Here is a 27,731-nt window from a genome sequence, read left to right as displayed (position 1 = left end):
ATGGATCCTGCATTGCTCCTAAATCAGGCTCTCCATCCACCTTCTGTGGACTTTCTCTCTGGGACATCAACTCAAAGCGGCTCTGAGAACAACCTGACGTTTATCTGCGAGTTCAAGCCTGGTCCACCACAGGTGTCTTGCGATGAGGATTACAATGTTAATATGGACTTTGGGTCGGTGTCAGTCATCCTCCCTGCACAGTGCAGTGTCTACCAGCTGCGGCTACGCATCTGTATGCAGGTAAGAAACCCCCCTTTTCCCCCCTCTTCTTAGTATGCCTAAGTACACATTCATAGCTGGTCATTGCAACTGAGTATATTCTAGGACATTTTGAAATATAACCTCTTTGCTACCTAATGTGGCTATAGCAAAGTGTAGTTTGCAGTAAAATATTTACTGTCAGTGTTTATGATTACATAATAATTATTACTGTTGCATTAATATGTTTAATATGCATACTTTAGATATGTATGGATTACTGTTCAGGCCTACCAGGTACAGGCTCAGGGATCCCCTGGCTTCACCTTACAGACGTCACTCAAAGAGACAACATAGAAACATAAAATTTCTTGAAAGGGACACAAAAAGACTGCAAAGAGCCTTACAATGTTTTTGAAAGGGGGCAAAAGAAAGAAACAAAATGACTAAAAAGATACTCAAAAAGGCCAAAAAGAAACATGAAACAACTTTTAGCAATTCTGTTTTTGACTTTAGTAATATTTTAAATGACTGAGTAATGGAGTACATATATTCTCCCACCATGACTGCAAAGAGACACAAAACAATTTTACCTTTGTAAATGTATTACATTCAACCACTAACAACTCTTGTATGAATTTTGGAACATATAAGCTGTGTGTGTGTGTGTGTGTGTGTGTGTGTGTGTGTGTGTGTGTGTGTATAGTACATATATATATATATATATATATATATATACACCCACTATATAATATATACTATAATACTATATAATATACTATATAATATAATAATATATAATAAAATACTATATATATATATATATATATGTATATATATATACTATATAACTATCCTATATAACTTTACTTAAAGTGGCTATATAAAAACTTAAAGGGGATATATTATGCATACTATGCGTATTTTATGCATATTTAGTTTTTAGAATATGTTTAGATACTTTCATGTTCAAAAACACATTTTCTCATACTAGTTCTCTAAATATACACATTCTCACCCTCTGTCTAAAACACTTTAAGTTGTTTAAGTGTCTGTCTCTTTAAGTCGCCCTACTGAAAAAGCGCTGTCTGCTCTGTCAGGTCAGCAAAGGATAAATTATGATTTCAAGGCCTTTCTATTGCATGGTTAATGTTATGAAAATGTCTATTTTAACTGAAACCATAATCTAAACCTTACCAGGTACTTTTTGTGCCTTGGCTTAACTTAACAAAAGTGGAACTAAAACTGAAACAGAAAATAATAGTCTATTAGTCTGGTTTCTCATGAGACACAAACCCCAGTCTCCTGGGTGAAAGACCTCTGTTTGACCCATTCCGTTCATCAGCCATGACTTCCTCCCTGCTTGTACTTTGTCGCTCTTTATCTTTTTGGTTCACACACTTTAGGGAAATGTTGGTGATGCACTGACTTTTTATTTAATCTATTAGCAGTTCAAAATGTTATGTTTTTCTTTCTTTAAATTACCATGGTGCTACTATATATATATACATATAGTGTTTGTCTCAATGCTTCTAGGTACAGGAACAAAGTTGCCATCCAGACCCACTGGCCCTATTGGACCCAGAGAAATACACTCTGCTATATGCCAGAGGGGAGGACTGGTATGAGGCCTATGATGACTGCCAGGTTATCAGGACGTTAGACATTCCATGGTCATGTGACAACACTGGGCGTCTGTTGGCTCACATAGTGGTTAAACCACTGGTGGCAGTTGATTCAGAGGAGAAGAAGAAACAACAAGAGTGTCTGACTTACCTGATTGGACACAACCTGGAGAAAGAAGCATCTGACAGACTTGGCGAGCTCACATTCACCCGCAGAAAACTGGCATCTCCGAGAAGACAAGAGCTGAGAGATCGGGATGACGAGTTATATGCCACAGAGCCTTGGATAACATGCACCCCCATTCCAGATGACCTACAGGACCAGCTAAACCGGAAGCTTACGGTCACCCTGCATTACATGAGCAAGATCAGCTTCAGCATCCAGGTGGACTTTAGTACAACTCCAAATGTGCTACTTCAGGTTTTTAGAAGGGTGATGGCAGACCAGGGGCTTGATTATGACACATCTGATAGGCTGGTGTTAAAAGTCTCAGGGAGGGAGGAGTTTTTATCTGGAGACCATACCCTGAGCAATTTCCTCTGGGTTCGACAGTGCATGAAAATCATTCAAGACCTCCACCTCTCTGTGGTCCCTGTGACACAGCTTGGTGATGAGACTGTCAAGTTTGTGGACTGGCCGCTCGTTGATGGTTCCAGTGGCCAGTTCAGCTCCCACGATGATCTTCGCCTCGAAGGGAAGGATCTGGATGACATCTTCATGATATCCCTGTGGGACTGCAATCGAAGACTTCGAGTGAAATTGCTTGGCTTTGACATCCCAAAACTTCCAAGCAAATGCCCCCAGTCTGTTTACGTAAAGGCATCTATACTTTATGGTAACAAGGTTCTCTCTTCAGTGTCCTCAACTCCAAAGGCCTTTGCAGATGAAGTGCTGTGGAATGAGTGGCTGGACTTTGATGTTCTCCTCCGGGATCTGCCACGTGGAGCCAAGCTGGGTTTTACTATTAACGCTACTGGTGGTGACATCTCTCCAGTAACCAGAGACACAAAGTCTACAGTAACCAAAGACTTAAAGCAGCCATTGTCTTCAGTCAACAAAGCACCAGACCTACAGAAAGGGAAGGGAAGGGTGCTCTACTTTGTCAATCTTCTCCTCATTGATCACAGGTCAGATATTTAATATCAGTAACAACTTTGTGATGTATTTATCAATGACTGGACTCAATGATTTAATAGCTACTCTGAGGTTCAATTTACTATTACTACTACTACTTTTCAATGGTAAAATTATGGTAAATAAAACATTCAATTGTGGGAGATTAATAACAAGATTTTTTTTTAAGATTAGGATAGGATTTTTTACAGATTTATAACCAATCTTTTGTTCTTCCATGCAGATCCGTCCTCAGCCAGGGCCCCAACACCATGCACATGTGGTCGTACCCTGACGTGGAGGAAGAAGCCATCACCTACCAGGCAGACAAGCTGTCCTCTGCTACTAATCCAGACATAGCTGACTCCATGGCTATCAGCTTCCTTCTAGACCGCTACAGCTTCCCTGTGGTTCTACCAGAGAGCTTCAGCACCTCTGAATGCTCCGACAGTCCTGCCTCCAGCCTCACCCTGACCAAACCTTCTGCTTCCTCTATTGCCCTCTCCTCCTCAGCCTCCTCGGCCTCCTCACCCCCTTCCGCCTCATTCAGCGCAGATTCTTTCTCTCTGAATGTCCAGCACTCACTGACTGACACTGTCACTCTCAGAAGCGCATCTCCAGTCACCAACACCAACAGGGCTTGCCTCAAAAGGTTCAGGGAGGAAAGCATCCGATATGCTTCGAATCTACCCCAATTTCTGCGCAATGTTGATTGGATGGACCGCAGAGTGGTTGAAGATGTCCACTGGCTACTGGGAAAGTGGGATCCCGGAGAACTGGATGTAACAGTGGCCCTGGAGCTGTTAAGCATGGACTTTGCTGATGGGAAGGTCAGGAGACTAGCAGTCCAGAGATTGGAGAGCCTTTCCAATGATGATCTGTTGAAGTATTTGCTGCAGCTGGTGCAGGTGAGTGCATACCTGTCAAGTATCCCGCTTTGACCGGGAAAGTCCCGTATTTTACCCTTCTTTCCCGCCGTCCTCCCGTATTAGTATTTTCCTATTAATCTCTCGTTTTTTAACCGGGCCTGGGCGGAGTAAAAAAAACAAAACATTCCCAATCCGAGCACTGTCACTGTGTCACTGTCTTAAAATGTAAGGGATACTGGAGCTTGGTTGGGGTGGTGGGACTGCTCGCTGCGGGCGCAGGAAAATTTCCCTTATTTTTCAATCCAAAAATTGACAGGTATGGGGAGTGTTAGAAGTAGAGCATTGTAAGCCCCCTACCACTATAATGCAATCCAGTGCAAAAACCTTAGTCAGATTTTATCAACACCTATTCTTCTTTAATGAAACAAATACAATTCAAACTAATAATAATTATCTAAGCTGACTAGAATAACACCAAGAGTGAATTTACTTGCTCCTTGGATGGTCCCATTTAATGATGTGTATGTTATTGCTCAGTAGGGTTGACACTATGTTGGCTATGACACACTGTTGGTTGGTCAATGGTAAGACAGTCACTGGTGTTACTTTCAAGTTCAACTTTCAAGGGCCCAGCTAGGAGCTCTAGAGCTGAAAAATAAAAATGTTTCTAATATTTTTAAAATAAAATGTTTTTTTCTGTCCTGTTTATTCACACAGACCCTCAAAGTGGAACCTTACCATGACAGTTTCCTCGCTCGGTACCTCATCCAAAGAGCTCTGCGGGTGAGGCATGCAACATCCTGTTGTTTGGTGTACATAACAACATACATGTTTTTGTTGCCATTTTCCCTCATTTCAAGAACATTCTTAATAGCTGTGTTTCTACTAGGGGGAAAAGTGGCCACTGGGAAAGTCTCAGGCCACGCCCTCTCAAAAGTCAGTTTCGACTGTGACTTCACATACGCAACGGATTAAACACGGGAGACTCAACTGTGGCCGCCGTCACTAACTGTGCACAACGTCAGCAGCTGATCATAAAGAAAGCAGCATGGCTAATTATGCACAGCGTCTCCGCTGATCATAAACATAGTGATTGTGAATTAACCGGCATCGCTAACTGTGCACAGAGTGTCGGGTGCTTGTTGTAAACAAACAGAGATCGCTAAGTGAACACCTCCTGCAGCAGCAGGCACATACACACTGTACTGCTACAGAGCTAACTGTTGGCCTGTTAGCAATTTGCAGACTGGACGCTAAGGGGTTAACATCCCCTCCGGCTATGCAGCTGGGAGAGACTGCTGCAGGAGGACTGTGCCGCTTCGACACTTTGGGTCTCCAATAACACCAGAAAAAGTCGCTGGATTTGTCTCCAGTCACTTTCTTGAAAAACAGTCGCTAAGTTGGCGTGTTGTTGTCGTGTAGAGTACTACGTCACATCCTCTGGACGGCTTGTATTCAAATTAGGGGCGTTTCGGCGAGTGAGAACTGCCTCATTCTGGGTATTGGGCGGTAGTGGAAACAGCCCTAATCATTTGTTCACCGTAGGACTACTTTTCTTGGTGGAGGTCTTGAAGATGGTATCAGTTTCAAACAGCTGAATAGCTCAAAAACTAAGAACCATGCAAAAAGATGTATGAATGTAAATTAAAAAACAAACAAACAAACATTTGAAACAGAAACACAGAAACTTCATAAATGTGATACACAGTCATAAAGGTTTTTAAAAGGTCAGTTTTATAAATGTCAGAATATAGAAAGAGCGAAAAACTTCAGGAAGGGTGTTACTTTCAATGCAAAAGGCCTTTGGAGCACTCAGTTCAGCTTTCCGAATAATGGACCCTCAGACAAATAAATTTTCGGTCCAATGGGAAAATCTTTAGACTGTTATATCTTGATATTTTGAAATCTCACTTAGACATCGGAACAATGGCATGGCACCCCTCACACCTGTCTATTTTGTCGAGAAGGGACTGCAGGCTTATCAATCACATCACCTCCATTGTCTCCTCCTTCACTGCAGAGCAAGAGAATCGGCCACTTCTTCTTCTGGTACGTCCGCAGTGAAGTGGCAGGATGTCCGTATTTCCGCCAGCGCATGGCTGTGATTCTGGAGGCCTACCTGCTGGGCTGTGGTCAGGCCACGCTCGACAGCTTCACCCAGCAGGTTCAGGCCGTGGAGGCCCTGCATGAGGTTGCTATAAAGATTAAAAAACTCTGGCCTGACAAGACCGACCTTCCTCCTTCAGGTGAGACATATCTAACAAAGACATTCCTATGGATTAGTATGTTAGTTGCTCTTCGTTCACAAAAAAAAAAGACAACACAGCTCCCAGGTTTACAGGGACGCACAAATCCTCCTCTGTGGTTTGTGCTCTACCAGCAGTGGCGGTTCTAGACCAATTTTACTGCGAGGGCCAAGGAGGGGCCAGTGTTTAATCAGAGGGGCACATTAAAATCATCAAAAATGATATTTAAGCATTCAAAACCTTTAATTTTGTTAAAAGTCTCATTTGTGGAAGAATTACATTGATTGAAGCAATCAGACTTACCAACATTAACAGTTATTTTTGTACGACAATGACATTTCTCATTTTTGTGTACAATTACTTTTTTTTATTTTGAAAGTGCAGTACAGTGAGAATGATCTTTATATTTAGCTTTTATTGCACAATTAAACTATTTTACAAATGTACACATCAAAAGGACGCTCATTCAGTGTATCCTGGCATGGGCAGTTGTCTACTTTGCATTGCCTCTCCACAGGGGTTCCCCAGGGCTCAGTGCTGGGACCCCTGCTATTCGCTATCTACACCACCTTTCTTGGTCAGGTTATGCGCTCACATGGCTTTTCCTATCACTGCTATGCAAATGACACTCAGCGCTATCAGTCATTTCCTCCTGATGATCCATCGGTCTCTGACTGCCTCTCAGACATAGCCCCTTGGATGAAGGCACATCACCTCCAGCTGAACCTTTCAAAACTGAACTGCTGGTCCTCCCTGCTAAACCTACAATACACCACAACATCAACATCAAAATTGACTCCCTGTGTCTTGCCCCCACCAGGGTGGTGAGAAACTTAGGTGTGATGATTGATGTCCAACTCACCTTTTCCAGTCATGTCGCCTCAGTTACCCGGTCATGCCGCTTTGCACTTTACAACATCAGAAAAATCAGACCTTATCTAACTCAACATGTCACTCAACTCTTGACACAAGCTGTCGTAATCTCAAAACGTGACTACTGTAACGCCCTCCTGACAGGCCTGCCAGCCTTCACAATAAAACCGCTTCAAATGATCCAGAACGTGGTGATGATCCTGGTCTACAACCAGCCAGAAAGGTCACATGTCACACCGCTGCTCATTGAGCTCCACTGGCTACCTGTTGCAGCATCAAATTGAAATCTCTAATGCTGGCCTACAAAGTTGTCTCCGGTACTGCTCCTACCTACCTGAACGGCCTGATTCAGACATATGCTACCTCACGGCCACTGTGTTCTTCCAAAGAACGGCGCCTGGCTCTGCCCCCCTGTTGGGCCAACGCAATCCAGACTCTTTGCATTTCTTGTTCCCCGCTGGTGGAACACACTACCAGTTCCAACCAGAGCAGGGGCGTCCCTCTCTACCTTTAAAAACCTCCTGAAGACCTTCAGCTCTTCAGAGAGCATCTTCTTTCCTAGCACCACACCACAACTCTACTCCTTAAACAATCCTCACCAGCACTTATTGATGAATAGCTCTTACTGCACTATACCTTGATTGTTTGCTTTTATTCTTCCTGTAAGTCGCTTTGGATAGAAGTGTCTGCTAAATGACTAAATGTAAATGTAAATGTACACATTCTGGGTTAATTTTGTGTACAATGAGATATTGTTTGAACAAAAAATAGGTAAGAATTGATCATTTTATTATTAATTTGACACAGGGGCTACAGTAGGGGCCAAGGGCTTCTTCACAGGGGTAGTGGCCCCTGTAGGCCCCTGTGTAGAACCGCCACTGTCTACCAGGTATGCCCCTCTGGCGGCTTTTTTATAACCATACGTGCATGTTTATCGACGTGTGTGCTATTTTTAGAACGCTCCGTACAGTGAGCTGCAAAACGTTCATATGTGTTGTTATGGGTGGTATTACCAAACAGTCTATTCTGTCGTTTAGGTCTAACACAGTGTTGTAGTACTCAAGATCGGTTTTGGTCTCGATACCGGTCTCAAGACCACTCTTTAAAAGGTCTCGGTCTTGTCTCGGAATTGACAGTATTTTTACTCGGTCTTGTCTCGGTCTTGGACAAAGTGGACTCTGGATTTTATTTCAAGACCATTCAAGACCACAACTGTGCATTTTTGGATTCACTCGTTTAAAAAAATTAATCTAATTAATTAGAGGCTTTGTAATTAATTAATCAAAATTAATCGCATTTTAATCGCATATAAATATTTGACGTGAGAAGTAATTTTTTTCACATGGATTTTTAGTATACCATTGAATAATGACTGAATACATAAGCTTAAGCAACAAAATTATTGTTTATTTTTGATCAAATCCAACAGACCAGTGCAATTTTTGCCATTAAGTATAGCAATAGCATATTTAGAAATACAGTACAAACGTCCTCAAACCAGTCACCTGGTGGAGTGTGGGTTGGGTGTGGGTCCTTGGACTCGGAGTTGGACTAACGTCCACGCTAGTTACCACACTAGCGTCCATGCTAGCTGCTATATGTTTTGCATTGAGGTGATACTTGAGGCTGGATGTGCTGCGGTGATATGTGAATTCCTTGTTGCATAGCAACACAACCATGCTCTTATGGACGCTTCCATCCGTTGGTTTTTAGTAACTAAATGTCCCATCATCCACGGGGCCAACCAAAGCGTCTCATCAGCTTCTTCCTTCATGTTCACTGTGGTTTGTTGTTGTCTGAACTCATCAACGCTAGTTGGTGCTCCAGTATAATCGGTCCGCCTGAAACTCATCCAGTGAGAAACGTTCCGCAGTGCAAAAATAAGTGCGATTAAAATGCGTCAATTTTTTTAACGCGTTAATTTTTGTGTAATTATTAATCTTAATTAACACGTTAAAGTCCCGGCCCTAGTTAATATCATTGCGATTTTGCATAAATCTTATTGCTACGAGTACAATCAATAACATGACTCATATATCATTTGAAATTGTTGTCACCGTTAACAGCTGTCACCCCTCCCTCCTCCTTTCACACGCCCCACTCAAAAGTGCATGTGAGTGACAGGAGAAGAGGCCGTGATAAATAATAAATAATAAGTAATAAAGTTTGGTTACCTGAACCACAAAGATTTTTTGTGCACAACTACAAAAAAAAAAAAAAGAAAACACAGCCCAACTTCTGTAAATTCTGCAAAGCAACGCTAACAGAGATGGTTGGGACTGGTCTTGGTCTTGTTTCGTTCTTGACCTGTCAAAGTCCTGGCCTTGTCTTGGTCTTGGTATTGACTTGGTTTAGGTGGTCTTGACTACAACACTGGTTGAAGATCTTGGTGGTTGTACAAATTGGGCATTTTCATGCTTTATTTGACAGTGACATAGAGAATGGAAGGGGGAGACAGAGGGGTAGGCATGCAGCATTATTTACACTATTAACATCAAATTGTCTTGAAGAAGATTTTTTACAAGTGATTGAGACTATAGTGTTAAATCAAGTGAGTGAGTTTTCTCATTTTGCATTGAAATGAAGGGACAGAATTTTTTTGCAGCCAAACTTAGCACCCCCTACTGGAATTTTCGGTAGAATACAGTTTAAGGCACTTCCTGGCTTGCCTCCATGCTCAGACACGGAGATTGCCGCCTGGTATGAACAAAAAGTTATGCATAACCTAAAGTATTGTTTTCATTCCAATGGGTAAGTTATGCGGAACTGCAGTTTTTGGCACTTGACCTGATTACGAAGAAAAGTCATGGGATCTAGGAAGTAATTCAGATTTATATTCTGTGCAACATTCATTTTTGTACCAAATTGCATGGCATGACATGACATTCTACAGTCAACCTTTTCACAAAACCAAAAAATGTCAACCTACTGGAGGCAGAAAAGAGAGAAAAGAGAAAAGGTCAGAGAATCAGCAAAGTCAGTAGGATATCAACAAGGGAACATGAATGTCTTTCATAGAAACTAATCAATTGATCAGGCTATGTGGTCAGTTATCAGTCAGAAAATAACATTGATTGGTATTAAGACATTTCAGTGTTTACATTGCCATCCCTTAGCCTAGTGCAGTGACTAAAGCAGAACATGACCACATCGTATGGAGTAGCTGATGAGACCTGAGTGGTCCGTTTCACCTTATGTGACACAAAGACCAAAAGCTACAATTACAATGGAGCGTGGCAGCATTTTTTTCTGCAGACAGGCGCTAAACATAAACACACTCTTCCAGCCTTTGTGCTTGGGTTTGTTACTATGTGGTGCTAATTGGGTTTTTTGTTCTTCTATTATTTAAGCTCCGCTGAAGCTTCAAGAGCTTATTAGAAGCTCTACTCTGCCAGATGAATTCCTGCTGCCCTTTGACCCCCGCATCAAAGCTGGAAGGATCCTGGTAAGTCTTGCTAATGCTGTCTGATTGTTTGGTCTTCTGTGTATGGTTCATCTCAAGGCCCCAATTAACATAAACAGCGCTGTTGTACTTCTCTGACCACATACATAATGTATACATTTATATAATGTATGTAGTACAGTTTTTCTCAATTACTAAAACACTAAACCCTATTGTCCGAACCCAATGCTCAGTTGCCTGAACCCACTGATTGAATCAATCACTTTTTTGGCAAAACCATAAGCACTTTTCACCTGTTTAGACACAACTTGCCAACACATTTTCATTGTGATGCACATGTAGCGGCTTAGTACTCTCTCTCTCGTGCGTTGTGTCATTTACGGGTGAAACGAGGACATTTGATTGGCATCCAGCCATTTATTCTGGTAAGAGACATTACAGTTTTTCACAACCGCTATGACCCGTTTGTCAGAACCTTAAAAACTTTTTCAAAACTGTTAACGCACATCACACCTGATACACACAATCCCCCAAACAGTTAATTTCATGGTCAAAATCACCCAGTGTAACTAAACACAGACACACACTTCCAAAATACAATAATACACTAACACAATTCACCAAATCTACCAAAACACTGACACACGTTGTCTTCCAACAGAAACATTTAGTCAGTCACAGCACAGTGTCATAAAAAACACTGACAACTGATGGAAGAACACAAACCGAATCACTTTGCATGTTTCTTATCTACTTTTTTTCCTTTTTCTTTTACAATCAACAGATTATTGTATTGATCATACATGTAAATTAACCCTCTGGAGTCTCCAAAAGCTCCAAAGCATGACTTCTTCATCATCCAGACTAGAAAACAAAGCAGCGTGGAGCCCTACTGTAAATTGACCTCTAAAGTTCTGGCTGTAAACTCCATGAGGCCAGTTTCTGTTTGATGATGATATACCAAGTAAATCTGGAGACAAGCTCAAATATATTTAGTATAAAATGATAGAACTGGATGGAACCCTCTTTCGTATATGTTGTATTTGCGACCTTTGTTCACATTTGCAACATTTACTGTAAAATTCTTTATTGAGCATGATAGTGTTTTGAAAGTAAAAAAAGATTCAAAATCACATTTTATGTTGGACTGAATGATTAAAAAAGACACAAAATGACTTACAAAGACATGAAAAGACATGAAAATGATTCAAAAATGGACAAAATAGCCTCCATAGAGACAATGTTTGTGATGATGTTCTTCATTTTTCATTTGTTGGCCATGAATTTTGGTCCTTTTTTGTACAACACTCAGTACAGAAAGTGAACGAGCCGTGTCAGAGCAGCTTTGCAGAATGTTTACGTATGAAAGAAGAAGATAGTGAATGACAGGATTTGCAGTAAACACTTTACTGTATTGCAAATTAAAATGACTTACAGTAGAGTAAAGAGGTAAAAAAAAATCAGCTGTCATTCATTACTGTATTGCCAAATAGACAAAAAGAAAAAGGAGCAGAAGCTGTGATCAATGTAATCTTCAATTCATTAGTTTTGAACATGAGGTTTTCTGTTTTGACAAACTGTGTGAAAGCAATTGAAAATTCACCAGTTAACATCTACTGTTTTGGTCTTGATTGAGCTTGTGTGTAAAAGGAGTTAAAACTAATTTTAAATGTGTAAAATGTGTGTATTTTGTGTCAAAAGAAGAAGAATTGTGTTAATTGTATCGCCCACACAGGCTGATGTTGTGGTAACTGTGTGAAGAGTTTTGAAAAAGCGGTAACAGTATTGAACAACGGGTCATAGCGGTTGTGAAAAACTGTAAACCCCAGGGGGTTGCGTTCAATACCCATGGTTATTCAGAGATGGCAAATGGAATCACATTACTAATGACCTGATTACAGTAAATGACAGGATTTGCAGTAAACACTTTACTGTATTGCAAATGAAAATGACTTACAGTAGAGTAAAGAGGGGAAAAAATCAGCTGTCATTCATTACTGTATTGTCAAATACACAAAAAGAAAAAGGAGCAGAAGCTGTGATCAATGTAATCTTCAATCCATTAGTTTTGAACATGAGGTTTTCTGTTTTGACAAACTGTGTGAAATCAATAGAGAATTCACCAGTTAACATCTACTGTTTTGGTCTTGATTGAGCTTGTGTGTAAAAGGAGTTAAAACTAGTTTTAAATGTGTAAAATGTGTGTATTTTGTGTCAAAAGAAGAAGAATTGTGTTAATTGTATCGCCCACACAGGCTGATGTTGTGGTAACTGTGTGAAGAGTTTTGAAAAAGCGGTAAAAGTATTGAACAACGGGTCATAGCGGTTGTGAAAAACTGTAGTGTATTATTGTATTTTGGAAGTGTGTGTCTGTGTTTAGTTACACTGGGTGATTTTGACCATGAAATTAACTGTTTGGGGAATTGAGTGTATCAGGTGTGATGTGCGTTAACAGTTTTGAAAAAGTTTTTAAGGTTCTGACAAACGGGTCATAGCGGTTGTGAAAAACTGTAACTATGTTACACACACGTGCTGCATAATGGTAAGCACAGGTGGCAAAAGTCAAACACAATTAAAGCACACGTGTCACCACTTGAACACAACAACTCAAAATTGATCACACTTGTGGCTGATGATGTGAGGGAACATATAAGGCAGTTCAGAGAGCACTGGTTTGTGAGGCCCCACAATGGATAGAAATCTGAGAGCACAAGATTTCTGCTTGTTTTTACAAGTGCTACATGTAAATGCACAAGATTTTGGTTTTTTATCTTTTTGTACAAGTGCTAAATGCACAGGTTTTTTGTTTTGTAACATGCATTTAGCCTACAGTGAACAATGAACATGTATTTCTCCAGCTTCATGTCCTGAGCATTGTGTTTTAGTGTTTAGTGACTGCTCAGTAGTGTTTTTAATTTTGATTGACTCGGGCCACGATTTGACAACATAGTTCAGTTTTGAGCACAGATTGAACTGTTTTGAGGTGAAAGTTTGGTTTTGCAAGAAGAGTCTGAGGTTTTGTGAATGTAGCTTGAAAATTGGGTTTTGTTTTCACAGTTTAGAGAAAAGGAGAGCAGCTTTCAAGAAATATGTCTTAGCAATCGAGAAAAACTGTATCATTTATTTGTTTATTTTCTCTCTTCTCCTGTCTTTTGGCTTCCCTTGTATTTTTGTCTACACCCTGTAGCTAAAACACTCATTCACTTATTACATACAAGAATCCTCAGTTACTTATTGATTTATTATTATAATTTAAAAAATGTTTTACTTTATTTTTTTATTTATTATTATTATTATTATTATCATTATTATTATTATTTGATTTACACATTGTTTGTTTGTCACCCGATCATGTTCCTATTGGGCTAGAAATATAAAATAAGAAAACATCCTAGGAGGCAGACCGTATGTCTTGCTATTCATTCATCATGATGCACAGTATTTCTATTGTATCGATATGTTTATATTTTCAATTGTGATACGGATGTGATGGGATACTCCATGTAATTATAACATTGGTTCCTGTTCTAATGTGCCTTACCTCCTAATAAAAATATATTAAAAAAAAAAAGTAGTGTAGGGTTCGACCATAGACTGTATATAAATAATGGACGTAGTCACCGTGACGTCACCCATTGGTTTGTGGCCCGTTGGAAGCCTCTAGTTCAGCGTTACACTCGTCGTCATCTTGTGTCGCCATCTTGTTTCTGATACGGGGAGCAGACCATATCTGGACTGTGGAGGAGGAGAGGGATCTGATCACTGACTACAGCCTCTCTACACCTCAACCTGACTGAGAGAAGCTGCTGCTAATTCATGTTAGCATTAACTGGAGCATTACAGTTTTTCACAACCGCTATGACCCGTTTGTCAGAACCTTAAAAACTTTTTCAAAACTGTTAACGCACATCACACCTGATACACTCAATTCCCCAAACAGTTAATTTCATGGTCAAAATCACCCAGTGTAACTAAACACAGACACACACTTCCAAAATACAGTAATACACTAACACAGTTCACCAAATCTACCAAAACACTGACACAAGTTGTCTTCCAACAGAAACATTTAGTCAGTCACAGCACCGTGCCATAAAAAACACTGACAACTGATGGAAGAACACAAACCAAATCACTTTGCATGTTTCTTAGCTACTTTTTTTCCTTTTTCTTTTACAATCAACAGATTATTGTATTGATCATACATGTAAATTAACCCTGTGGAGTCTCCAAAAGCACCAAATCATGACTTCTTCATCACATCCAGACTAGAAAACAAAGCAGCGTGGAGCCCTACTGTAAATTTACCTCTAAAGTTCTGGCTGTAAACTCCATGAGGCCAGTTTCAGTTTGATGATGATATACCAAGTAAAACTGGAGACAAGCTCAAATATATTTAGTATCAAATGATAGAACTGGATGGAACCCTCTTATATGTTAGATTTGACACCTTTGGTCACATTTGACACATTTACAATTCTTTATTGAGCATGATAGTGTTTTGAAAGGAAAAAAAAGATTCAAAATCACATTTTATGTTGGACTAAAGGACTAAAAAAGACACAAAATGACCCAAAAAAAGACACAAAATGACTTACAAAGACATGAAAAGACATGAAAAGGATTCAAAAATAGACAAAATAGCCCAAGACTCCAGATAATGTTTGTGATGATGTTCTTCATTTTTCATTTGTTGTGCATGAATTTTGTTCCTTTCTTTTGTACAACACTCAGTACAAAAAGTGAACGAGCCGTGTCAGAGCAGCTTTACAGAATGTTTATGAAAGAAGAATACAGTAAATGACAGGATTTGCAGTAAACACTTTACTGTATTGCAAATGAAAATGACTTACAGTAGAGTAAAGAGGGGGAAAAAATCAGCTGTCATTCATTACTGTTTTGTCAAATACACAAAAAGAAAAGGGAGCAGAAGCTGTGATCAATGTAATCTTCAATCCATTAGTTTTGAACATGAGGTTTTCTGTTTTGACAAACTGTGTGAAAGCAATTGAAAATTCACCAGTTAACATCTACTGTTTTGGAATTACTGGAATCTACTGCTGGAATTTTCTGTGGATTGCAGGCTTAAGGCACTTCCTGGTTGGCCTCCATGCTCAGGCACCGAGATTGCCGCCTGGGTTCTACAAGGTCCTGGATGTAAGCCTGAACCATTAGCAGCGGCGTACACCAGAGCTAGAGTCTTGAATCGTATCCGTGCAGCCACCAGTAACCAGTGGAGGGAGGGAGGAGGGGTGTTGTGCGTGGGAAAATTTGGGACGATTGAAGACCAACCGAGCAGCTGCATAAAATCTTAAGCAACATAAATCAGTTCTCTTTGTATCCCTCTCGTCCAGCTGGACAAATGCAAGGTGATGGCGTCTAAGAAGAAGCCACTGTGGCTGGAGTTCTCCCCCATGCCATCCCCCACCTCTGTTACACCTGTCGGAATAATCTTCAAAGAGGGGGACGACCTCAGACAGGACATGCTGGTCATTCAGGTAAAGAAGATTTTTGAAACAGAATGTTGGTAAATATATTTAAATATGTGAATAACCTGAGTGTGTGTGTGCCCGTTTAGACGCTGGTGGTGATGGACTCTATCTGGCAGGAGAAATCTCTGGACCTGAACCTTGTTCCATATGGCTGCATCTCCACAGGACACAACATAGGTCATTTCTCCATTATTATCCATGTATTCACTTTGCTGTGCAGCTATGCCATCTGAACGTCTATTCTATAAACCAGTGACTGTTTATTTTTCATTTAATTTATCCTTTATTTATTTTCTCGGGGAATCATTGAGGGCAACTCCTCATTTACAATGATGTCGAGAGTACAGAGAAAACACAAAACAGAGTACAGAGAAAACACAAAACAGAGTACAGAGAAAACACAAAACAGAGTACGGAGAAAACACAGAACAGAGTATAGAGAAAACACAAAATTTTATTAAACACCATATCTCTAACAAAATATACTGTAATATTTAATGGTAAAATTTTAATTTATGCGGCAGTGTTTCTTTTGATGGAAAAACGTTTTATTTTTTACGGTAAAATATGGAATAAAATGTCAATCTTAAACGTGAAATCAACAGTGCTAATATCCTTTTACCGTAATATTACGAATAAGTTGCACCGTATTTGTTACGATAAAGTTCTGGCAACCTCAGCTGCCGTTTTTTACAGTGCAGTCTATTCTGCCCCAATGTAAAGCTCTACTACCGTTTAAAATTACACAGTTCATTTGAATATATTTGTGTACATTAATATACAACATAATAAAGAGAAGAATAGAGACTACGTAGGTAAGAATAAGTATGCTCAATGTTTTTTACATTCTTACGGTATAATTTACAGCACCAAGAATGCCAGGAGGATGTTCTACGGAAGTGACATGAAGGGAAAAAAATGTAATCAAGTTTCTCTTCAACAGGAATGATTGAGATTGTGAGGGATGCAGCGACCATTGCTTCAGTCCAGAGGAGCCTTGGGGGAACAAATGGAGCCTTCAGGAACGATGCTCTGTTTGAGTGGCTTAAATCCAAATGTCCACTCCAGGAAATAGTAAGTGATACTGAAAACATAGGCAAGATTCAAAACAGTGTTTTCCACAAGACATAAAATTCAAATGCATGTGTTATATTACATTCAGGTCACATCTTTCAACAAATTTTTGTTGTGTTTTTATGTTTAAATATCCAAATCAGGCATTACTTTTGGTAATTTAAGGAGACATTTACAAATGCAAATAGACATAGTGCTGTAAATTTTTTTGAGATTTTCCCTATGGTGTGTCGCCCCTAATAAGAAACGACAACAATTCTTTTTGATGACCAATAAATTGCGTAACACGAGAAATAACGCATTAAAACAAGATTGCTGTGGACCTCAGAATGTTAACTGTACCAGTATAAGTGTATCAGGGTTGGGGCAGTGTACAAAATGTTAAAACCGGTTTGAGGTTAAGCCAAACACTGAATTTTACCAATAGGTGTGACACTTAGCTTAGCACCGAGTCCCAGGTGGAACATAATGAGTATGAGAGAGCCCATAAATGACAGTGACTTTTTTCCTTTAGTGTTGTGCAATATGTGTGTCAAAAAACACGGTCTTGTCTGTTTTTTGACTTAAAGGCAAAATCTTGCCATATTAATGCAGTCTGCCATGTTTCGTCTTGTCACCTCAAAAACACATGAACTTTCTATACCAAAGGAGCGTAGAAACCAGCGCAGATCTGAGCGTATATTTCGTCTTACGACAGGGTTCATGTGTGATTTATCAAACGATCGTATCTCTCCAATCACAGCGTGAGAATGATCGGCTGTTGATAAATGTGGCGGCTCGAAACAAGCGTAAATTAAATACATATATATATATATATATATATATATATATATATATATATATATGTATATGTATATATATATATAATATATACCCAATTCAGAGGGCTCGCCTTGAGAGTTTACCACACCGAAAGACGGCCAAAAAGAGGATTTTTTCCCCCCTAAAGTCATCTTTATTAGCAAAGTGCACCGTTACAAATAACAACAGGAGCAAAATAGACATATTACAGAAATACGCAGCAACGGAGGTTTATGAAATAAAAGTACTTATAGTTATAAAATCTAAGTTCGGTGAATATTTTACATTTGGAGCACAGACTTAAAGTTTCCTCAGCTTTTTGATTGAAGGAGGTAAACAATGTTTTAAAGTAAGTTTTAATCCCAAAAGAAGAGGAATTACTCAGAGTCAGAAAGTGAAACGCTGACGTCCAACAGCTGCAACACAACAAACTGGTTTTGTTTGGCAGCATAAAAAGTGAAAAAGAAGGAAATCAGTGGTGCTGTCAGCAGAGTACTTTATGCTGATCATTTGATAAATGAGGGCCAAGGTGTGTTGTTCCCCCTCTCACCTATATTAAAATTTAAATTGTGCACGTCCTGTCAGAAACTAGTGTCTCTCTTAGTCTTTTTAGAAACCAACATTATACTATGTTAATCATGTTGCCACAGCTCTAGTCTGGCCTACACACTACAACAGCATAATAGAATTCATGAATTTCAGTTTGGGCTTTTGGGTTTGGTGTGCCAGCTGAAGATTTTTTTAACATAAGAAATGATGTTACTGCACTCTGTAATCTCCTTTGAACACAGCACTACAAGACTGTGGAGAGATTTGTGAAGTCCTGTGCTGGATACTGTGTGGCCACATACGTCCTGGGAATAGGAGATCGACACAATGACAACATCATGATCACAGACCAAGGTATGTTTGGTGCCCCAGACACCGGCTTTTAATTAGGCTAATGCTACCTATACACCAGAAGACTTCTGAAAGAATTTGGAAAAGACTCCTGGAAAACTATCAGCTCACCCCTGCTCACATCTAAAGACAAGTGTTTAGAGTTTTTAGTCTCACACTGAGATTCTACAAAGACTGTGAATCTTTCAGGGTCACTATGTTCAAGACTACAACTAGATTCTTTTAGCAGTTTTTTCCTACCATGCAATTTTTTTCCTCATCATGCTCTTAGTAAAAACGTACTAAATGGAGGAGAAGCAGCTTTTGGCTCCAGCTGCTCTAGTGTGTGCAGTGGTTTGTGTTGGAAAAAAACAACAATAAAAAGAAGAGAAGACGCCACAAAATGCCCCTCACAAAGCTGAAAAAGGGTTTCTGCTTTTATCACATGAAAAATTGACAAGATATAAGGAAGAATAAAGGTAAGGAACATGTATGAATTCATGATATACATTTATGCCCTATTTAATTATGTGTTTGATTGAATAATTATATTTATCAGCTCTTTCAACTCTCATTTACTTAATCATACATTAATTATCGATTATTTATTACTTGTTTATGTATACATTTATTTATATTATACATTTTAACTGGGTCTCCTTACTGTTCTCTTTACTAAGAAACAGCGCCCCCAAAATCTCACTTGTGGCCGTAAATATATGACATCACTATATTTGTATTTAGGACTGAACTTACTATCGCTATTGTGATGTTCCTTTTTCCTGTGGAAGTGGTTTTACTGGTTATACTGGCCGGTCTGAACCAGGGACCTTTCCCCCGCTCATCTATTGGTTGGTGATTGTGTTACATCACTGAGACTTGAGATAATATCAAACACGTTTGATATGATCCAAACCCAAGACTAGGAAAAGACTGATATGAAACAGAGCAGATTACTCAAGTCAAGTCAAAGTTTATTTATAGAGCACATTTAAAAAACAACCTCAGTTGACCAAAGTGCTGTACAGTTATTAAAATAGAATACATCATACACAAATAGGTAGAAATAAAAACAATGAAAAACAATAAAATACTAAAAAACAGTAAAACAATAAAATAAAATAGAAATAAAAGCTCAATCCAAAACAGAGTTAGAGATAAAAAAAAAGACAAATAAAAGGGTAAAAAAAGGGAGATGACAGGAGCGCCGTGACTCCAGTAAAACTCCTAGATTTACTAAAGACTTTCAGTTTTTAGTCCGGGACTGGGGAAATCTTTTGATGTAAGCCCAGCATTAGTAGAGTAAAAACATGCCTTTGTGCAAATGCAAACCCTCCAGATAATGTAAATCTTACTGAGGGAATGACAGAATGATGAAAATATATTTTAATGAACAAAACACTGATGATGAGTTGACTGCTGTTGTATATCCTTGGACTCTCAGGGAACCTGTTTCACATCGACTTTGGTCACATCCTGGGGAACAGGAAGCACTTCCTTGGCGTGAGCAGGGAGCGTGTACCATTCGTCCTCACACCTGACTTCCTGCATGTCATGGGCAGAGGCAAAGGACGCAACAGCCTCTATTTCCAGCGCTTTAGGGTAAGACTATTTCGTTATGCACTGAAAAAAGTGTAACATGCAGTTGTTCATTCAAACTAATAACTGCCATTTAAAAGAGGATAAAAGTATTGATTTGATTGTTAAACTCATTCTTTTTGCATTTAGAGACATCAAGTTTGATTTATACTGAACTAAATATACGTCCTAAGGACACAAAACAAAGTTTTTGATTTCTCTCAAGTTTTTATTTTCTTCTCCATGACCTGCAGGTAATATTTTTTGTTTGAGTCGAAAGCACTGCGCACTGCACAGTCACACCGTGTATGTAATATGTTGCATATAGTTTATATGTTAAAGATTTATAAATACATTTAATGTTATCTGTTGGCCAAATGTATTTTTTATAGAGTTTATAAGGTGGGAAACAAAAATTAGTTAAGTCAAATAAAATGTGAAAAATATAGTAACTGTAATTAACTGGTGTCAATGCAAACATTAATTCAGTTAAAAGTGAATATATTAGGTTGGTTCAATTTAAATGTATTAGTTGGTTCAATAACTAACATGTTAAGAAAATAATTTGGATCAAGGCAAAGAATTAAGGTTGAGTCAAGTGCAGTATTATTGTTTACATCAACATGAAATAATCAGGTCATAAGAAGTTACTCAATTTAGATTCTATGAAGTAAAATATTTTAGATGTGATCTTTTTTTTTTTTTTAGTTTGAGCAAGGTTATACTTTTTTCAGTGTATGTGTGCAAGTGTGCTTGTGTTTTTTGTGAGTAATTACACATTTGAAGATAATTGTGGAGTTGATTTTAGTGTTTTTCCTACAACATTAGTACACTCTAAAAAAAATGACACTGGCTCAACTTGTTGTAACAATTTGCATTTATCTTTTTAAGTAATTCCAACTAAAACATTATTGAGTATTTCCCATGAGACTTTTATAGCTGGACTAACAACCAACATGATTTGTTTTGTCATCTACAAGTTTAATTGTGTTGAACCAACCCAATATTTATATCAACGTTTTAGTGTTAATAAGTGGTCAAATTACTCTATTTAAGTTGCTATAACTCCTTTATTTTACTTTCTTTCTACTCAGCAAAGTCCATGCAAATTGTTACCTCAATTTGATTGATTATAAGTAACTTATTTCACTTAAGTCAGACAGATTGTAATACAATATTAAGTTTCATTACCTTAATACTTCTTTTTGTTAAGTGAAGGCAGAAATGCTTCTCCAAAATCAATATATTTCTGAGTTAAGACATATTTCTTCATTTTTAATTTTGATCAACTTTTTGAAAAAAATTATCAACTTAATAAATCAGTGGACATGTAACAAATTGTATTTTTTATGCTGAAAAAGCTCATGTTTTTAAGTCATACAAACTAACCTCCTGAATCTTTTCTTAGAGTGTATGTCTGCCAGTGCTTTCCAGTGGTTCTTATCCAAGGAAATGCTAATTTTTCATCAAAACTATGATATATGTCAAAGTAAACAACTTTTTATGTAACTTCTGTGGCTCAAGTTATCCCCATAACTACTTCACTTCCAACATTTATCTACATTTATTTGCTGTTTAACCCTCTGGCGTCTATGATCGTGCCGTCATGATCAGATCATGTGAAGTTTAACAAAAAAACATTCAACATTGACATTTCCAGGTCATGTAAAACCAAAGATATGATTAAAAGATAAAATAATAATGATAATATGTAATTTTGCACATAGTTTGTTTTGAAGAGTTGCAGCTAACAAGAAAAAAGCCTATAAATATACATGTTTTTATGGGGGTTTTTTGTATATAGTTTTATTATATTTAAATTTTACCTTTTTATATGTTCATATTTGTATCATATGTTGCTACAACTCAAAACACTCGTACTTATCAACATATATAGCGGGCCTTTGTCGGCACTAGGGACAGAAACTCATTATGAATGGAGTGACGTCAGCGGGGATTCCCTTCAGCTCGCGCATCATTATGTGTGCCTACCTGCCGCTGGTACGATCATACATTGTCAATTATTGTACTTTCGTTGTACATGTTACAATGAAGGCCCGCTATATATGTTGATAAGTACGAGTGTCAAAATGATTACGGTACTGTTATTGAAACTACTGTATATGATCGATGTGTTTTGAGTTGTAGCAACATTTAGCAATGAACTTACTTGAGGTCTTTGGCCATCCATCTGTCTCCCATTCATTCGCTGCCGCGCTCCGAATCCTGCTCAAAGTCTCCTTCTTGTGAAAGCATTACCAACATTAGCCTAATTCTTCGCTCCCTGGCTTTGACCCCATAAATAGGACGGTGATACACTGCATTACACGCACCAATGTTATCCTCAAATCATTATCATCATCATAGCGTATTTTTCATTATACCTTTATAATCACGTAGCCAAGTCTATTTACCCATCATCTCTTGTTAAACGTTTCAATAAGAGAAGCAGCTGGTTACACGGATTGTATTACTGTTACATTAATTTATCAATTAAAAATGTAAATCATAATAAGACATGTAGCAAGAGTGCAGCGGACGGGATGCGAACCGGCGTCCCATGGTTTAAAATGCAACAGATGGTAGCATCCTTCACCACTGGACTATCGTGACACTACTGTACAGGTGAAAAATAAAAAACAATAAATATATATATATAAATAATAATTAAAAAATATATATATATAATCTAAACTACGATAACTCTTTTTAGGACTACTTAAGATTAATTCTACATAAATATGCTGCGTTTTAAATAGGTGACGATTCAAATAGCTGGCTAATATGGTAAATTGGTGTATTTTAAGAGAGAAGCAGTTTTACAAACAGACCATATACCCGCCCCGACGGAGCGCTCAAAAAGGCGAGGGAACGCACCTAAGACCGGGCCACAATCTAGCTGTCTCCCTATTGGCTGGTGAAACACACTAGTTTAAGCGCAGGGCGGGACATCGTTCAGTCTGAGCAGACACCTCAACCTGAGAGGACGTGCGTGTTCTGGGTGCGAGCACAAAAGTTTTGAGAGCGCAGAGTTGAGATCTGAGCGCGTAGACTTCAGATTTGAGCGCGCACAGGACATATTTGAGTGCGAGCGAAATGTTTGTGTCCAAGAAGAAGAAATGTGAGCACAAGCATGTGATTTTTAAGTGCACGCATACATTTTGAAAGAAAGCAGCAGAAATCTGAGTGCGAGCGCAAAATGTGAGCCTGAGGAGAACAAATCTGAGCACGAGAAAGACAAATTATGCTCTCAAACTGAAAATCTACGCTCTTGAATAAAGATAGGATAATTCTTCCATAGTAAGAACCCACGCTGACATGGGGAGAACATGCAAACTCCACACAGAAGAGTCACAGGAGGCTGTGCTTATTAGTGACTATATGTATTATATGCATGATCAACCACCCACGACTTTAAGCATCTGGCCAGACTGAGTGGGCATTGATCATCAGTGCTCATCAATAAGTAGGGGCCTGCTCCACCAATTAGGATTAATTAGGAATTAGGATAGCCAGCAGATCATCATCAGCCTATTCAAATAGGTACAATAGAGTCATGGAAAAAATAGACCACCTCTGTTTTATTTGACCTTTGACCCCAAAAATGTAGCTACTGTGTAGTGGAAAATACTACCTCTCTTGAGAACTTGAAAGTGAATCAAAGATCACGTTGTCCCTTTTAGTTTTCTTTATTATCAGACATCAGAATATACTGCCTCGGTACAGCGGAGGAGAATTTTGTCCAATATTAAAGGTTGCTAGAAAAAAGGTGTCCTTCTCTCCTATTCTGTCTGTGTCAGGCCTTATTTAGTATTATTATTACTATTATTATTATATATTTATATATTATATATCATATTATTTTATTTATCATTATTTTAATTATTTATAATTATTTTATTTTATATTGTTACTATGTATTTATTATTACATATTATATACTATATACTGTACTATCATTCCAATTATATACTGTCTAGTCACCATAGCATTGTTGCCATCATATCATCAGTATCATTACCATCATCTTGCCAACCTACCAACTGATCTGCTTTTTTTAACTTGTGTCCTTGTTCTATTCTGTGTTTTTTTATATTGTTGTTTTTATTTATGCTACCTCAGTATCTTATTCTATTGTATTTTATTGTACTTGAATACCGGACTGCTGTGACAACCGAATTTCCCTTCGGGGATGAATAAAGTAATCTATCTATCTATCTATCTATCTATCTATCTATCTATCTATCTATCTATCTATCTCTCTCTCTCTCTCTCTCTCTCTCTCTCTATCTCTCTCTCTCTCTCTCTCTCTCTCTCTCTCTCTCTCTCTCTATCTATCTATCTATCTAAACAATTCAATTGTTACATCTCACATCCCAGCTTTTATATTTTGTTTTCAGTGAATAAACATTTTCCATTTAATTTTGTTGTGTAGTGTGTGTAATGGAGTATATTTAAAAGTGTTTAACAACTCCATTCAAAGATTTGTGTATTTAATACATAATATTATAAAGTAATGTTATATTTTAGTCTTAATATAATTTTATCTCACTTTTTTACAATGTAATATTCCTATCAAATAAACTTTAACGGGATAAGTGAACTTACTGCTTTGGTTTTCAGTTGGATTTTGTAGTTACGGTAATCTTTATACAATAATTTCTCTGAAATAAAGCAAAATTGAAATCTTTGTCACAAGATAAAACAGACATCAAGGAGTTCATTTTTAGTTATAACTCAATTTCGACCAAAAATCAGTAAGTTCAGCTGGGCACTAGCTTTAAATAATAATTACTGAAACAGGAGTAAATGCTGCATTTGCTGGGGACTATGTTCAGCAGCAGATTTATACATATTTGGTGGTGTGCTTTGTTTAGGATTGATTAAAAATAAATGTCACTGTGTGTTCATAGTAAGTGAAGGAACATTACATTTAGTGCAACAGTGTGGCTGACTGATTTTAACTGGTTCTAATAGTTTTTAGTAACTACACTGCAAAAAAGCCAACTTGTATTTTTTGGCCTAAAACAGTGATTTAATTTGGTAAAACGGCTAGCGGCTAACTGATGCTAGCGGCTAACTGACGCTAGCATCAGTTAGCCATATCCATTAGCGTATCAATGCTAACTCAAAATTGTGGTCACAACATTAGCTGACATTTCATAGCGGCGTTACAATCGTGCCAGAGAAATTCAGAGTTGAGTAAACTCAAAAACAAAACTTAAAATATTTAGTTTAATTGTCCAACTTAAAATGTTATTTAAGTTTGTTGCCTTGAAATTTTGAGTTCACCCAACTTTTCTTTTTTTGCAGTGTAGTAGGATATATTTTTGTTGGTTTCAGATGTTTTTTTCATCATGTTTTCTTCCTGTCCTCCGTTCTCTCTCCTGTCTTTCCCACCTGCTCCTTTTAGGACACTTGCACCGAAGCGTACCTCTCTCTGCGCTCACACTCTCGTCTGCTGGTCACGCTTTTCTCCCTCATGCTGCTGACGGGCATCCCAGAGCTGAGTGCTGCAGAGGACATGTTGTACCTGCGGGAGGCGCTCCAGGAGGAACAAAGTGAGGCTGAGGCCAAGGAGCATTTCCTCCAGCAGATCACTGTGTGTGAGAAGCAGGGCTGGACCGTGCAGGCCAACTGGTGGATCCACATGGTGGCAGGCATCAAATAGGCTAGACATTCTTAATCATGCTGCCTCGAAGCTGAGGGAGAGAAAATGTTTTAAATGTGGTCTATATGCAACACTGTTTAGTTTTAGTTTTAGTAGAATAGAGGTTGTGTCTAGTGTACGGCTGGGCGATATGAACCAAAAGTCATATCCCGATATATTTAGGCTGAATATCGATATACGTATATCCCGATATTTTTATGGCAAAGTGAGAGCAAATGTTCAGTTAAAGCCAAATATGACATGTCACAAGTACCGTATTTCCTCAATTTAAAGCCGGGCCCCTATTAATGACCGGCCTCATTTAGTAGCCAGCCGTAAAAACAATTTTTAGTAAATAAAAGCTGGCCTCTTTTATAAGCCGGGTGTCTTACCGGTGTTATGTCAAAGTCTGTTCCCCCGTCGATATGTGTCCCCCTTACCTTAACCTGCACCAACCTGAACCCTGACCCCAACCAGTCCTCCTTTAAGTTGTTAACATGACCCCAAGTTTACCTTAACCTCAAACAGTTCTCTCTACAAGGCCTAACCTTAAACTTAATAAAAGCCTCCTTCAAATAATAGCCTGCCCCTATTATTAGAGTCCCAACCTGTTTTTTTATTAATAGAAGCCCCAACTACTATTTGAGGAAATACGGTACTTAAATTAGCTACCATGATGCCAGGATGTAGCTGGACTCTCAGGGTAACCAACCACTGCTGAACATTTTGACAACATTGAAAAGGAAAATAATTAAACAGGAAAATCCAATAAAGAATTTGATGCCAATAAAACACGAAGAAGCAGGGATAATTACCTAAAAAAAACTCACTCTTCACTATTGAGCTTATAGCCTGAAAGCTTTCAAAGAATTTAACAATTACACATATATGTCTGTGGAATACTGGGTTCAGGGTCAGATATAAAGGAGTAGTTTGTCGTTTGTCATAGCCTAGGAGCTGGGTTATGACACAATAAAGGCCACCCCAAAATGTCAAATTTGCATAAGTCATCATGCCTCAGATGTCTTTGGTCATACAGGAACGTGCCATTGGCTGCTGGATGCAGGGACGTCCACCAGAGGTCGCTGTGCAGCTGAATGTTGCCAGGATCTGCATGCAGTTCCTTGAAGCAGAGCACAGTCCAGTTCTGGACTGGCCTGTGTATTCTCCGGACATGTGGCCCATAGAGCATCTTTGGGATGTTCTGGATCGACGTGTCCGCGACCGTGTTCCAGTTCTGGATAACGTGCTCCAGCTCCAGATAATATTCTACAGGCCACGATAGAAACCTAATCAACTCCATGAAGGAGAAATGCAGATGGTAACAGATAAGATATAGAACATTCACTTTATCAACCTGACCCCCAACGTGTTCAAAGGATTGTCACTCCACAGATGCTAATATCAAGATGTAATGGAGATGAATGAAGATTTGTCGTTAACAAAATGAATTTTTGATTCGCTTCATATATTCCATAACCCTAATGTTAATAAAAACTCTAAAATTTGACATGGGGCATTTATATTTTTGTTCAGTGTATTTACTTCAGCTTATGTCAGATACACTGGGTTGGAAAATTTAATAGGGAACAATACGCATTATATTAAGAAAAAGTGGGAGAAAAAGGCCAATCGGTTTATGGAGCCCACTAGATGGCGCTCTTTGTTTAACAAGGGCTAAAAACACACTAAATGATCAATGCTGAAGCCTTTTTTTTAAGCCAAGTCTGCCATCTAGTGGGGTTAAAAAATAAAGCAAATGCTTCACAAAGCCTCATTGTCCCAACACTAGAGAGAGGTCAATGAACAGCAGTAGAAAACAAATTGCTCCCTATCATGGAGGGAGTATGGTTGGAAAAACATAACCAGACATTTTATAACACCAGGATACCAGATGTTGGAGATCATGTGGGACAGATAAAGCCGACC

The 27,731-nt window shown here is 38.5% G+C and overlaps 1 protein-coding gene across 1 annotated transcript; it reads left to right on the top strand.

Moving 5' to 3' along the window:
- si:rp71-17i16.5 (phosphatidylinositol 4,5-bisphosphate 3-kinase catalytic subunit gamma isoform) lies at positions 1-25,823 on the top strand. Its single transcript, XM_059333481.1, has 12 exons — positions 1-240; positions 1,735-2,951; positions 3,182-3,845; positions 4,524-4,589; positions 5,827-6,052; positions 10,276-10,370; positions 15,683-15,826; positions 15,907-15,997; positions 16,764-16,894; positions 18,487-18,598; positions 20,019-20,176; positions 25,566-25,823. Exons 1-12 carry the CDS (start codon positions 1-3, stop codon positions 25,821-25,823), a joined length of 3,402 nt encoding a protein of 1,133 aa, XP_059189464.1.
- The last annotated feature ends 1,908 nt before the right edge of the window (positions 25,824-27,731 follow it).

Source organism: Centropristis striata, chromosome 5, assembly GCF_030273125.1.
Source record: "Centropristis striata isolate RG_2023a ecotype Rhode Island chromosome 5, C.striata_1.0, whole genome shotgun sequence".
Taxonomy (NCBI): Eukaryota; Metazoa; Chordata; class Actinopteri; order Perciformes; family Serranidae; genus Centropristis; species Centropristis striata.
Note: the sequence above shows the minus strand (reverse complement) of the source record. Positions and strands in the feature narration are given on the sequence as shown.

Bases quoted from the DNA above. Each gene is read 5' to 3' on its own strand.
- si:rp71-17i16.5 (XM_059333481.1), top strand. From the start codon at position 1: ATGGATCCTGCATTGCTCCTAAATCAGGCTCTCCATCCACCTTCTGTG. The intron at 6,053-10,275 runs GTGAGACATATC...CTATTATTTAAG, and splicing joins GACCGACCTTCCTCCTTCAG to CTCCGCTGAAGCTTCAAGAG. The intron at 15,998-16,763 runs GTCATTTCTCCA...TCTCTTCAACAG, and splicing joins CTCCACAGGACACAACATAG to GAATGATTGAGATTGTGAGG.